A 14,187-nucleotide genomic window follows, 5' to 3' on the forward strand; every position below is an offset into this window, starting at 1 on the left:
CAAAAACTATTTGTGTGATTTTCCTTCTTCACTCGCTTTACTCGTTTTTAAATTGTCAAAGTGTCGACTTCTTTCCTTTTATTTCTACGGGTTGAATCTTTTACGTATTTCTTGGACTCTCTTTAGAAATGTATTTGAATTTCTCTTTGTTCGAGACATTATTTAGAGTGGTCAAACGACAATTATTGAATTCTCTTTGAGAATTATTTAAGTTTCTACTCATCAGAGAAATTATTTAGGAAAGTCAAATAACCATTAGTTGAGGGTGTTTTTTGACAGATCATCTCTAGAGCATTTGTAATCTCTAGAGCATTTGTAATCTATGCAGTTTGAACTGTGTTATTTAATCTTGAAGAATTAATGGTTGATCGTCTAATTTGCACAATTTCAACAATATCGCAAAACGTCTTAAAAAGAGAGACTTAATCTGCAACTCAACCATGTAACTACTTTGGTGGCATATTTTCAAAACCATTTAAAAATTTATACAATTTGAGACGCAAAACCAATTTTATATATTTTCAAAATCGTTTTTTAAATAAAAAACAACAATTGCAAAGTTACCTATGCAAAATTATGTATAAGATTTTAATTAGAGTCAAGGTTTCTAGTTCTTTGGGTAAAAACTTCAATTTGTGATGCTAGTTTTGTTTGTCTTTTCCACATAAATATACAATTATGTTAACATGTTTATATTGTTGAGAAACAAGTATGAGTTGTGTTGTGAAATAAGTATGAGCTTTAAATCTTACATTGTTTAGAAAAGTGGACGTTGGACACTTTATAAGTAAGATGAGGACTCATACACCTATCACCTTAAGATTTTTGGTGAATATGTGGTGTCTCTCATTTATTTGGTGAATCTTTGACTTTAGGTGAGTGTTTGATCAATGGTATCCCCCTCATGATAATCCATGATAACCCATCAATGATATTAGAGTCTCTTTCGAGTAAGGGATTGGATCCTTGTGTCGAAAGTCTTTATGGCATAGTAGTAAGGCGGTGTGTCCCGTTGTAGTATTCATGACGAGTAAGAGCGTCTGTCAACAGTGGTATAAGCATGTGGATGAAAAAGCTTTTGATTGAATGAGAGAATACTGAATGGACTCACACTTGAGGGAAGATTGTTGAGAAACAAGTGTGAGTTATAAATTTCACATTATTTAGAAAAGTGGAGGTTGAACACTTTAGAAGTAAGAGGATTCATACACCTATCACCTAAAGATTTTAAATGAATACGTGATATCTTTCTCACTTATTTAGGTGAGTCTTTAACCTTTAGGTAAGTATTTGATAAAATATGAATGTTTTTTCCTCGTAATGACCCACTTGCATGTGGAAAAACTGGTACCTAGAAAATGAAAATAGTGTAATCACTTGATATACTGAACATAAGACATCCTACACTAGATCACTGAATGAGTAACACTCAATGTTGGATGCTTTTATCTTCCTTATATCCAACAACCAATATTAAAATAAAAAATAATAATTTTGTTTAAATAACATGAGGAATAAAAAATAATAATTTTGTTTAAATAACATGAGGAATAATAGCTAGCATGATTGACTTGGTATGCAAAATGAGTGTCTTACAAAAAGTACGGTTAAGATTTTTTTCATCAATAATGAACATGGTAAATTGGTTATATTTATATTATATATATACTGGTATTGTGGTTTTGTCCATTCTGTCAAGTATACACAATTGTAGGTAGATATGATTTTTTTACAAAAATGCATCACGTATTAATCGCGCGAATACCCGAGAAGATAATCTGCTAAAAACATCAGGAAGAACTTTAGTAGAGATACCCGGCAACACTGGCAGAAGTTCTTGGATAATCTGAGGAACATTGAGTGCCTAAGGCAAACAAATAGATAAATAAGTGCGTTGAATATTATTAAGCTAAAATAAATTAATAAATAAGCATGCACTTATTTGTTGCAAAAAATATTTATCCAAACCAGAAGTGTACACATTACTTTCCACAGTAAAAATTTTATTACCTGACTAGATGTGCTTGACAGAGAACTTCCTGCAGTCAAGAATTCCAAGACTTTCTGGACATTGTTTAGTATAACCTTATCCTCTTCGGTTATGGTGGGTATAAGAGCTGCGGGTTTGAAACGTCCAATAGTAGGTACCATATTGAAAATAGGGATTGCATTCTGAACTCCTAGTAAGGACATTATTTTTACCAGTTGTTCCCTAGTTACTGCATCAATGCCCTTAACGATCTGTTTTCCACCAGAAATAATGAGTCAAATGATTATAACTCTCCATACATCAATATATGCATCGCAATGAGGAACCAGCATTCATTCATAATAAACTTTAACACAAAAAAATCTATTGCAACAGTGCTAGCTCATTACAACAGGAAGTGATGGGCATTGATAATCCAAAACGACTCGAAAAGAGTATATATATTCAATAGTGCTATCAACAACAACAACAGTTTATGAAGAGTACCGCCTCACGCCCAAAAAATAACTTTTGCACAATAGGTAGCACGAATGCAGCCATTCAGAAGCCTTTTCAGATAATTTCACCCAAAAAAAGAAGAAAAACTAATAGTAGCAGACATGATAAAAGTAACATAATCCAAAAATATGATCCCAGAAATAACAGGGTACCACAAGTTTTGGCAAAAGTAATGCCTCCATGTACAATTTTACCACAAGTTACATATAATTACAACACAAGTAATTCCAGAAATAACAGAGTATCTTGGCAAAAATTTCATAAATCAAATTCATGTATAAATAGCTATACTTGTTATCATATTTAACTAAGCTAGTATAAAATTTACAGACATTTTTCAAATATTTACACAATCAATGCATTTGCATAATCAATTTACGCATCACTTTCTCTGTAGGCCAAACATGCTCATAGGCCAAACTTAAAAACTTCAACAGTCATACTTGTATAGCAGCTCAAGGATCAGTTAATCAAACAATAAAAGGAAAGATACCGAGGAGGGAATTTTGTGTTCTTTCATATAGAAAGAGTATAATAACTAAGTTACTTGGCATCTAGCAAGGAATTCAAATTAATAAGATAGGAAGCCACGTCTAACAATAATCAATAATGGCAATGAACATAATATAAAATCTTCTTAGGGTTTCTAGAAAGTACCTCATCCAACAGAAATTCTCGGAAAAAATTCCCCTTATCAGACAGCAAAAACGCTAGGGCTGCCCTTGTTTCCACTGGCTGCTGTTGAGGTATCACAGACTGGAATCCTGGCAAGAGATATTCTGACCTGTTAGAAACAATCCCAAGCTCAGCCATATCCCCTTTCAGATCCTCTCCACCTCCACTTTTGGCAGCTGTAATAAAATTCTCGAAGGCTTGCATGACATCTATAAATCTTTCAGCATCAAAAACTCCAGATTTCCCATATATAGTGTAACGTAGAGCACTCCTTAGCCGAGGGGATTCATCCGTCAGAAGCCTCTATCAATTAATGTGATTTGCACCAAATTAGTTTTACTCAGAAGAAGCTAAACAGACTACACAGGCCATGCAAAACCACACCAGTTCAGTGTTCGAAGTTATTAATCAGACCATCAAAATGCATTACTGTGACAGTGATGATAATTTATAACTTGTCATGGATGATGGTGAAAATTTTCCGATAAGAATTTGGTCTACTCCACAAAAATGGAAGTATAAGACTAATTGTATCGAAATTCAAAAGTTATAATTTCTCCCGCACATGCTGTCTAAAATAGTTATTTCTACCTTATATTGCTCCTCTAAACCTCGAAAACTTCCAATTTCATCAATGTCCCCATTTTATTTCCAGACACTACAACAACAACCAAGTCTTATCCCATTAAGTGGGGTCGGCATAGATCAAATTCTGTCATAAAATTCTATCAAAGATCATGATTCTATCCAATTCATTACTTAATAACTTTTCTTACAGTTTTTCTAGGTCTTCCTCTACCTCTATTTGTTTGACTCCTCTCTATCAGGTCTACTCTCCTTACCACATAATCTACATGCCTTTTCTCTACATGCTCAAACCACCTAAATCTATTTTCCACCATCTTTTCTACTATAGGTGCAACCCCAACACTTTCTCTAATATTGTCATTTCTAATCTTATCCCGTTTAGACTTACTACACATCCAACGCAACATCCTCATCTCTGTTACACTTACTTTATTCTCGTGCTGATTATTAACCGTCCAACATTTTGTCCCATATGATATTGCAGGTCTTACCGCAGTCCAATAAATTTTTTCCTTCAGTTTGAGCGGTACCTTTTTGTCACATAAAACTCCTGAAGACATCCTCAATTTCAACCACCCAACTTGAATTCGATGGTTTACATCATCTTCTATTTCTCCATCATTTTGTGTTACGGACCCAAGATACTTCCGGACACTAGACAAAAAAAAATTATTCCAATACAAATGTAACTTGCTATGTATTCCTTTCATGCAACTTGGGTTAATCAAATTCAAAACCAATGGCTGATCTTATTTCCTTCAAGTACAACTTGGAGAAATAACACTGACGTGTGCCCAAAAGTTAAAAATATAAGCCAATATCTGGACAATGACAGTCGGAAAAAAAATTATGCCAGAGACTATTATACCTGTGCAATATATGGATAGGCTTCATCAACAATGGCAAAATCAGGATTTCCAACTAAAGCTATTCCTTCAAGAACCCCGATAGCTCTGATTATAAGAGCAAAGTATGGGGGTATCCTAAAAGGATAATCAAAGGTAATTTGAGCTAAATCTGATGCCAGATCTTGAAAATTTATGTTTTTTGCCCCTCCACCTTCTAAAGCCTGGTCAAATACTTTGGCAAGCACTGGCAAGATAGGCTCTAAATTGACTCCATCTGGAATGAAACCAAGTTTAACAAAGTCTTTCACTATGGCTGTATAATCTCGATGGATGAGATGAGCAATTGCTTCAATCATTCCATACTTTTGATCGTCAGTCAATTTTGTAACAAGCCCTGAGTGGAAACAAAGATAGATTTCCATCATATATTAATATTACAATGATTAGCATAGTGGAGTAAAAGCACCTAAACATCAGTAACATCCAGTAAAAAGCAATAAAGTTGATAGAGACAAAAGGCAACATTTTGAAGAACAATATCGAGCCATAATTGCAAGAACAAAAGGCAATTTTATCTTAATTAAAGAATCGTTGTGCAAAAGCTAAGAAAAAACATTCCAACTATGATATGGCCTTCTTATTCATATACTGGGAGAGAGAAAAAATTCAATCCAAAACTGAAAATTCCCTTTATGATAAAATAAATTGTTTTAGGCTAACCACAACTTGGGTTAAATTTCACCGTTAGCTATTGAAAGCAATTTTCTTATATTGTATAGTATAAAGATAAACAATTAAAATGGTTTCACAAAATCATAATTCATCTTTTCTAAAATAGGTCATTGTAATTATATATTGATATATCAAGAAAATAATCATATTTTTTCTAAAATAGTTCATTTGCCAACAGACATTATCAAGTTCAGGACAGTAAACCAAACACTAGAGAGCAGAGAATTTCATAATGTCATATTGTTAAAGCAAAGCAACAAAAATGAAAAATATATGTCCCTAATGATCACAATTGAAGCAAACAAGGAAAATTTCACTTGTAAATATACAATACAATGTTTGACTACCTAGTACCTACCAAAGTCAAGTATTGCAAGTTTTCCATCAGGAGTACGGATCATATTCCCTGGGTGTGGATCAGCATGAAAAAATCCAGTATCAAGCAGCTGAAATAAAATGAAAGTAATTTTTAAATGATATCACTGAACTAAAAAAATTGTAATTGAGTCCCTTGAATTTCTCAACTATTTATTAGATCTTTGAACTATATTTTTTAATCAATCCCTGGATATTTAAAGCATTTGTAAAGTTTCCGAATACAATTTATTTAAAAGTATAGGGACCTAAAAATGCTCTCCTTCCTATTATTACCAGTCTAAATAATACTATCACTCATATACACTAGCAATTATCTCACTCCCTCTTAAAATGAGTATTTAATGAACTAAGTGTTATCTCCTTGACTTTGTATAACCTTGCTGAATCTACCAAACCATGATTTAGGTGATTTTGAAATCTGATTTAGGTGATTGTTACAGCTCATATAATACTTATTTAACTGAAAATAGTTTTGCAGTAACACTTTCACAGTATCCTAGTGGTACCGGTACCTCCATTTTCCTCCTTAAGAGCGTGAATATCGGTTGAAAGTTGGTGTTGCTACACAATTATCAAAGTTACTGTGTCAAAAGTTGATGGATAATTGACTGGCAAAATGGTTCTCCAATTATCAGACGCTCTTAAACTAAAGACACTCTTAAACTAAAGAATGTTCTTCATCTCATTTGATTCTTTTTAGAGTCAAAGGTGGAGAACATTGTGGGATTTAGTGGAACCCGTTTTAGAGTTTTTAATAGGTTGTATGGATATTTAGAAAATGTAGTTGAGTTTAAATAATTTGAAAATGTGAAATATTGTAAAAAATTGAGTGAAAACCATTTAAAGAACTCAAATGGGTAAGATGGATGTGGGTGCTCTTAGTCCCCCATGTAGGAACACATTATTCACATCAAATTGTTGTAAATTTCAACCATATTTTGTAGCAATAGGTAATTTCACCCAAACAGCATTTGTTTTTGCAATTCAAACAAATATCTCTAAATAAGTCATAGGTTAATGTGAAACCTTTGGCTGCCAATCTTTCTTTTTGTACGTTTCAATCAACAACCCAACAGCTTCGTATTGTAATGTATATAACAATTTGCAAGCAACGGGTTTTTTCCTTCAGGTAAAATAATTAACACCGGTGTGTTTTATTCTTCTCCAATACCTCTAATTCTATATTTATGGGTCCTTTTATCAGACAATGTCTCAAACATTATCGGGAACGAAGGTAGTGTTCAGGTTTAAAAGTTGACGATTGGTGAGAATTTTTCAAATGAGTTAGTCCAAGAGAGGCTAGAGTGACTGTTTGCTACAATTTCTGGTTTCGTTTCAAATGGCAATTGTGATGTTAGGGTTATCTTCAACAATTTGGGCTTTTTATTTCATTTTGAGGGGTTGGAAGATGGGTTTTTGTTTCATTTTGAGAGGCTGGGCATGTATTATTTAATGCTACAAAATCAGAATGCTACCTAATATGAAGGAGTTGGATTGGACTCTTGAACATGTGCTGATTCAGGAATGACCTTTGATGTTCTCTTTAACTCCAATTTTCTTTTCCAAATCATACATCAACTTCAGGGTTCATGTAGGTGGCAATTGAACAAATGGTTGCTTGGACTCAGGATTAGGTACGTTTGACTTAAGGATAGGAAGAGCGAGAATTTCAAAATAAGTTTCCTTATCTTCCTTTAAATTCTCCCCCAAAGATAAGGTTGTGAGAAACAAGTTTCATCCTAGTGAAGCATTACATCCCGAGGCACAACGAACTTTTTGGATGGAGAAACAATAACATTTGAATCATATTTTAGTGAAGGAGCACCCGACTAGAAAAAATTAGAGTTCTCTAAGGTCAGGTTTTCCCCTATCATAGCTATAAAAATGGACTGTACTCTTAAAGACCCATGGTGGAAAATTGATACTTTGTATTTTCAATGAAAGCATGTAATGAAAATGTTATAAAAAGCCCTTTCTTTCTTTAACACCTCCAATTGTTCTTCCCAAATCCTTGTCCTAAAATTCACAATAATCACTGAAAAATCATGGTGCATGATAAATCCTTTGTAAGTTTTTGTATAGAAACAAGGATGGTGGGCAGTTTTGGGACATGAAGAACATTTTCTAAGGACATGGAAAGATTAATCTGAATATCTCAAATTCTATCCATAGTTACAATTACAAGTGTACCATCTCCAGTAGCTATTCTCGAATTGTTTGGACTAGGGGAGTAAGTGGAGAATTATTTAGAACAAGGTGTCATGTGGTTTGTAGAACCAGAATCTAAAATTCAGAAGTGGCTAGAAGGGTTTTGAGACATTAAATCCAACTAAAGGTAATATACCTGGATATGATGGTTTTTCCAGTTTGTTGAGAAAAAACCCTCATCCTTTCAATCAACTCAAGCTTTGATTTTGAGGAAAATAAAAGGTGACAAATAGAGGAGCAAACAATTCCAAGAAGGGAACCATAGACCCAGAAAAGGGTCAAACAAAACGACCAACTCTCAAACAAGGTTCAAAAAAGGCTAATGGTCCAAACGAGGCCTAAATAGCAGTGGTCAACACTGCTCAAAGTTGGTAAATGGATCAACGCTGGTCAACTCCTGTGAATGGTACAGTGGAGGAAATTGAAAACTCTAGACATCCAAAGGATGCCCAATTAAGTTCAAACAAAGTTTTACAGCACAAGGTGCCTAGTCAGGTGATTTGATAAAATTGCTTGCAGAAGCAGAGTCCCGTAGATTAGGAGCTTTAATGCCATGCGAAATATAGAAAGAAATTTTTTCTTAATCTGCTAGAGTTGTTTAGCACACAGCAGCATGCTTGCTTAATTTATATATACATGAAAAATTACAATAATTGCAAAAGACAGATGCAATTTACAAGGGAGCAGTTAAGCAAGAACTACTTCTTAAGAAACATTGAACTTATTCTGCTTGCTATACAATGTATCTAAACTGCTCGGAAAGTGAACATTTAAGAGGTCAAGGAAAGTGGGACATTAGTGAGGTTCTATTTCCAACAAACAATATGTTGCCGGTAAAAACATTCATATATAAGGGTTTGTTAGGATTTTCAACACAATATTTGTTTTCATATCTTGTTTATACTAATAATCATACAACAGGAAGTTGTTTTTGCCCCTACATAAAATTTCTAAAACAGGAAACAAAGCGAAAAAAAAGTGATATTTTGTATTTTTCAATGAAAGCATGTAATGAAAATAGATAAAAGCCCTAAACTGTATAAAACAAAATAACAGTATTAGAAAAAAAATAGCTTAAAGCTCACTGGTCCTAATGCAGTATAGTACCAGCTGAAAGCATTAAAATAGTGAATCACCTGTTTTAGGTAGCAGATGACTCCAACATTAACCAATTCTCCGACGTTGCTTTCTTTGCTCTGTGAAAGCTTCTCTCCATCAATCCATTCTGTCGTAAGAACCCTCCTTGATGTATACTTGCTGTAAGTCCTTGGTATTACAACCTGAAATTGATTTTTGATAAGATGCAAGCAAATTCCTCTTATAAGCATTTTAATAATTTTTATAATTACTATAATGGTACAGCTCTCAAAGATAATTAACATTAAATAACAATTTGAAGAGAGTGTTATCCAGACAGATTTTAAATTAACGATTTTCTTCAACTAGTCGCAACAAATTTATAACTCCAACGAACGAAATTCTAGCCTTATATTCTCAGAGACAGTCTCATCATATCATCAGTAAGGCACATGCAACTAGGTACTTGGGCATTAGTACATATGAAGCTCTCATAAATAGCAATATGTATGATCCTATAATGTAAAAACTTAACCCTGTTTCTTTTATTTTAGTTATTATTACATCAAATAAAAACATGTCAATTAAAAAGTGTGCCACGCGAACAGAGGAAGAAAGTAACATCAGTGGGTATTTGTTAGCACCCAGTAACCCAACCTCCAATTTCGAAGGTTTAAAACATGGGTCCAAGAAATCAAATGGATCATCCATGTTAGTCGGGCCTTGTCAGTAGAGAGCAGACCATGTAAGCTGTTAGAGCAGTTAATTGGTTAGGATGTTATAACTTATAAATACATAGAAAGAAGCTTATTCATATGATGAGGAAAGAGACCAAGCTCTTGAATCCTGGATAGAGTATGTTATCATTGTTTCTCTCCCTAGGTACTCAGGAGGAACAGATTGTTCCAGCTCGATTCTGTCAAGAATCTCTGCTTGATATAAATACCGACATAAAACAGAGTGGGTTTGTTTCTGCCATTCATAAGAAATAAGAAATTTTTGAACTCACCTGTGGCAGGTCTTTCTTCATCATTTCGGCGAAACGGTTTCCATTTTCACCTTCATTCACATAGTCTAACTCCTCAAAAAATCTAGCAGCCCACTCATCAACCAGTCCAACCACATCAATGGAGATCTAAAAAATTAGGTAAAAAGCAGTTGGATTGAGAGGAGAACAAGTATAATGAGTAATTGACTTAGAATTGTTAAATCACCAATATTACTACTACGAAGCCATAATAATTAATCAAATATACTACATACATGACTAAAAGTCTATGCTCACAAGAATTTAACTTGCCTGTGGAAACTTTCGAAGAGCCAAACCAAGGTTCCTGATAATGAATAAATCAATGGTAACAGTCTCTAGAACAAAAGGCCTTTGCACTTTAACAGCAACCAAATCCCCATTTTCCTTGAGGCGACCCTTATATACCTGCCCGAGAGATGCTGCATAGGTTTAACCAAATATAAATACTTGTTGATTAGTTGACTCAAAAACCAGCAATGAGAGACTATAGATTTCTTTTCTAGTAGGAATGTAATATATATGGTATAGAGAGCTACCAGCAGCAATGGGAGAGGGTGATAATTCAGAATAGAAATTTTGCCATGGCTGACCAAGCTCCTCTTCAATTAGAGCCATAGCCACATCATCTGCAAATGAAGGAACCTTCACATTTTATGGAATCCCCCCACACCCCCAGCAAAAACAAAGGAACCTCAGCAAAAGAATGAGCTTACATTATCAGAAATGAAAATGTAATTGTTCAACTGCTAATAATTTTCCGGTGTTTAGCAAAACGTCAGACTACAATTCCTGTAAGTAGGGATCAATAGTTCTATCTAGCTAAATAAGCTTAAGAAAGAAAAGTCGCTGGAACATAAAACATTAAATATATAGCCAGTCAACTATGTTTTATTTATCTGATATGAAGGAAAAATATTTTGCTTCTATGCTGCTCAAATTGACTACACACACTTGTCCAACCAATATCAAGTTATTAACTTTTTCATCTGGCTCACTGTTTTTCTTATGTATGACAAATATAGATTCATTTAAAAGGAAACAATGGGATATATAGAAGAGAGCATGCAATGAATAGGTAAAAGAGCAGCAAATCTTACTTTATCACAGAGCTTCTGCAGCTCCGTCATTGCTGCAGGTGACAGTATATCAGGTCGAATGCTCAATGCTTGCCCAAGTTTGATGTATGCTGGACCCAAAGATGTCACAATTTCACGTATTTCAATAGCCCTGGCAACTTCATTCTGGTTATGCAAAGAGCACAAATGAATAACCATAATATCATATGTAGAAATATATTTCTGAATATTATTTCAATTGTTTAAAGGGGTCAATCCACAGTCTGGAAACTTATAAAATTGTGTTCACGAATTCAGCTTATAAGGTCAGAACGGACCAAGCTTTATAAGCATTACTACTACTAAGGCCATTACTACTACTAAGGCCATATCTCGCTGTTCAAAAAATAACTTTAGGCCATATCTCTAGGTGATGAGGGGCTAAATTCAGTCCCTCACACCTAGCATAATGAAGGTGCTGGAGGCTGCAATCAAGGCAGTCCAAATGCCGCACGTAAGGTGGAGCAATTTCCAACACTATCTAAAACTGCATTTCGAAAAAGGAAAATGAAATACAATATAAGGAACTGAAGCTGATTCCATAGGAAGCTTATATACTAAAATTTATGTATGACACAAGCTCAAGCTGGAAGCTCTTCCATACAGAACCGGAAACTTCTATTGAAAGTTATGAAACTTCTGTGTGCAACTTGATCTATATCATTCACCTCAAATCAATACAATTTTATCGCTCTTAAGAATTTCTTTTCCTCTGTCTATGCCTTAAAGACTAAGCACAATAAACTCAAGAAAAATTAATTTTTTTGAACAGTTATAGACACAACAATAACTAAAAACATACTATAGGACTTGGATATAGTTTAATAATACTATAATCTAATAAATTTATCTAATACAAATTTAATACTTCTACTAGAGATCATCCCTATTTGAAAACTAGAAAACTTCTTACATATAAGATATAGTAACACATATTCTTTCTATTTCTGTTTCTTGTTTTCGAATCCTCTGATTGGGATGATTTCTTACAGTAAAACTTCCATTTTTTAAATAAAAACTACTCTAGTTTAGCGGATGTTCTGTGTTTAAGAAACTTTTTTAATTTAAATATTTTTAAAAATTTAAAATAAATATGTAATTTATTTAGAAAAAGCAAAAGAACTAAAAACAAAAAAAAAAGGCAGCGGGGGAGAAAAATTTAAACCACCTACAACAACCACCACATCAGGAATGCATGCAGGCAAGCTGCTCGGTCTATCTAGACAAAGAAGAATTACCTCTTTAACCTTCTTGTTAACCACATCCCAGGCAACACGTGAAAGAAAACCTCCAGCAACAGATAATAACTGTACAATGCGAGTTGCAACGGAGCGAGGACGTTTTCCCCAATATGCAGTAATGCTAGCTGGTTCATACACCAATGGTAAAAACTCACTACTTTCATCTACCTACACAAGTAAAAAATACCAAACTTCATTACCAACCATATCAAATAACATATATTCGACACAAAAAAAGTAGCTCACTAGCCCGATTGTAATGAGTAATGAATATTCTTCATGAATCATAAATAGAAATGTCATAAGTCACAAAAATGTCAAAAATAAATAAATAAAAATTAGAATATTTACAGAGGGAATTTTGTATCATTGAATACCTCAACAAGACGTAGCTGAACATCATCTTCAGCAAAGAGGGAATCTGAAAGATTCTGACCTCGAAGACCTCTCATGAGAGTCGCTAACTGTTCATCTTCTTCCATTTGCGCCCTTACTCTCTTAATCTCCTTCGAAACATCACCAATTCTCTGAACGAAATAACAAACACGCGAGATTACATTTAATTTCCAACAATTAAACAAGAGCAATTGAATTCAGAGAGAATTTAGCTTATTAAACAAAGAAAAAAAATAGTGACAGTGAATTCGGAAAAATAGGAGCAAGAAGAGTTAGTTACCTGAGAGACACCGTTGACGGGTATGGTAGATGGAGACTTTGAAGAAGAACCGTTGACGGTTTTGACCGGAGCGGGTTTAGGATCGGTGGCGACAGCGGAGACACGGTTTGAACGGCGACGGAGAGAGAGGTTTTTGTGACGGTGGGAATGAGAGGAACGAAGTAAGGGATCGATTCCACGGTAGACGAGCTGCGATGCCGTATCCATGGCCGAATTCTCTATGCTCTCTTCTTTGTCTTCTTCTTCTAGAGAGAGAGAGTTTTTTTCTGTTATAGAGAGAGAGTTGAGGGAGTGGTAGTTGTAAAGAAGAGATGAAGTTGTTGTTTGTGGTCCGAACTGTGACAAGGTGAAGTACCGAATGTGTGTAATGGTGCTTCACTTTCAGCCAGTAACAGCTACTTCTCTCGATAATCATTTTAATTTTACTTGTTTATATATGAGTCACGTAAATAATATGTTCCCATAAGCAAATAAATACGAATTTTTTATCAAAATAATCTAATTTTTTAAAAGAAAAATTAAAATAACTCAAATTTCAGATTAATTCTCAAACTATCACACTTTAAAGAATTGATATCAAATGAATTGGTGTATGTTCTCTAACATAAAGAAGTGGCGTCAATTGGATTGGCTTCTGCATCTAATGTTGTCAATCCAATTGGCGCCTATGTGTTATTTTTAAATGCAGTTGCCAATTAAATTGATACTCGTGTGTATTGTATAATTTTTTTGATTAATAGTTGACATGTTATATAAAAGTTGAAATCGGAAATAGTAATATTAATATTAGGTTGTGTTTACATGCGAAAACCAAAAAATTCTAATGTCGTTAATCTGGATGACCCAACCGACCTTCGGTTCCACATTTCCTAATTACCCTAACATGTGGCTCTAGTCCACGTTGTTGATTCACCACAGGTGTCTGAGGATTTAAGGACTCAGGAACAACAACAACACCTGCAACAGATTTCCTAAGAAGTTCAGACAATTTCACGTAGTCCTATGTATGCAATGAAGGATTGTCGTCATAGCTGAGTTTGTGACCCATGCTAGAGTAGTTGGGTTGTGTTTGAGTAATTGGCGTGCGACCGATTCGATTGAAGGGTGACATTAGTGTGAATGATTCGTGGG

The 14,187-nt window shown here is 34.3% G+C and overlaps 1 protein-coding gene across 1 annotated transcript; it reads right to left on the reverse strand.

Annotated features, from left to right (window-relative positions):
- Nucleotides 1–1,629: 1,629 nt before the first annotated feature.
- On the reverse strand, nt 1,630–13,457 carry LOC127090989 (uncharacterized). Its single transcript, XM_051029478.1, has 13 exons — nt 13,057–13,457; nt 12,758–12,907; nt 12,378–12,548; nt 11,122–11,265; nt 10,561–10,666; nt 10,295–10,443; nt 10,004–10,129; nt 9,054–9,197; nt 5,690–5,777; nt 4,620–4,993; nt 3,146–3,466; nt 2,011–2,241; nt 1,630–1,864 (listed from the first exon to the last, which is right to left on the reverse strand). Exons 1-13 carry the CDS (start codon nt 13,261–13,263, stop codon nt 1,730–1,732), a joined length of 2,346 nt encoding a protein of 781 aa, XP_050885435.1. The 5' UTR covers nt 13,264–13,457; the 3' UTR covers nt 1,630–1,729.
- Nucleotides 13,458–14,187: the final 730 nt, after the last annotated feature.

The sequence above is a fragment of the Lathyrus oleraceus genome, chromosome 6 (genome assembly GCF_024323335.1).
Source record: "Lathyrus oleraceus cultivar Zhongwan6 chromosome 6, CAAS_Psat_ZW6_1.0, whole genome shotgun sequence".
Lineage (NCBI taxonomy): Eukaryota > Viridiplantae > Streptophyta > Magnoliopsida > Fabales > Fabaceae > Lathyrus > Lathyrus oleraceus.

Excerpts from the sequence above, each read along its gene's own strand:
- LOC127090989 (XM_051029478.1), bottom strand. The coding sequence starts at position 13,263 with ATGGATACGGCATCGCAGCTCGTCTACCGTGGAATCGATCCCTTACTT. Across the intron at positions 10,444-10,560 it reads ACCCTCTCCCATTGCTGCTG|CATCTCTCGGGCAGGTATAT; the intron begins GTAGCTCTCTAT and ends AAACCTATGCAG. Across the intron at positions 4,994-5,689 it reads ACTTGCAATACTTGACTTTG|GGCTTGTTACAAAATTGACT; the intron begins GTAGGTACTAGG and ends GTTTCCACTCAG.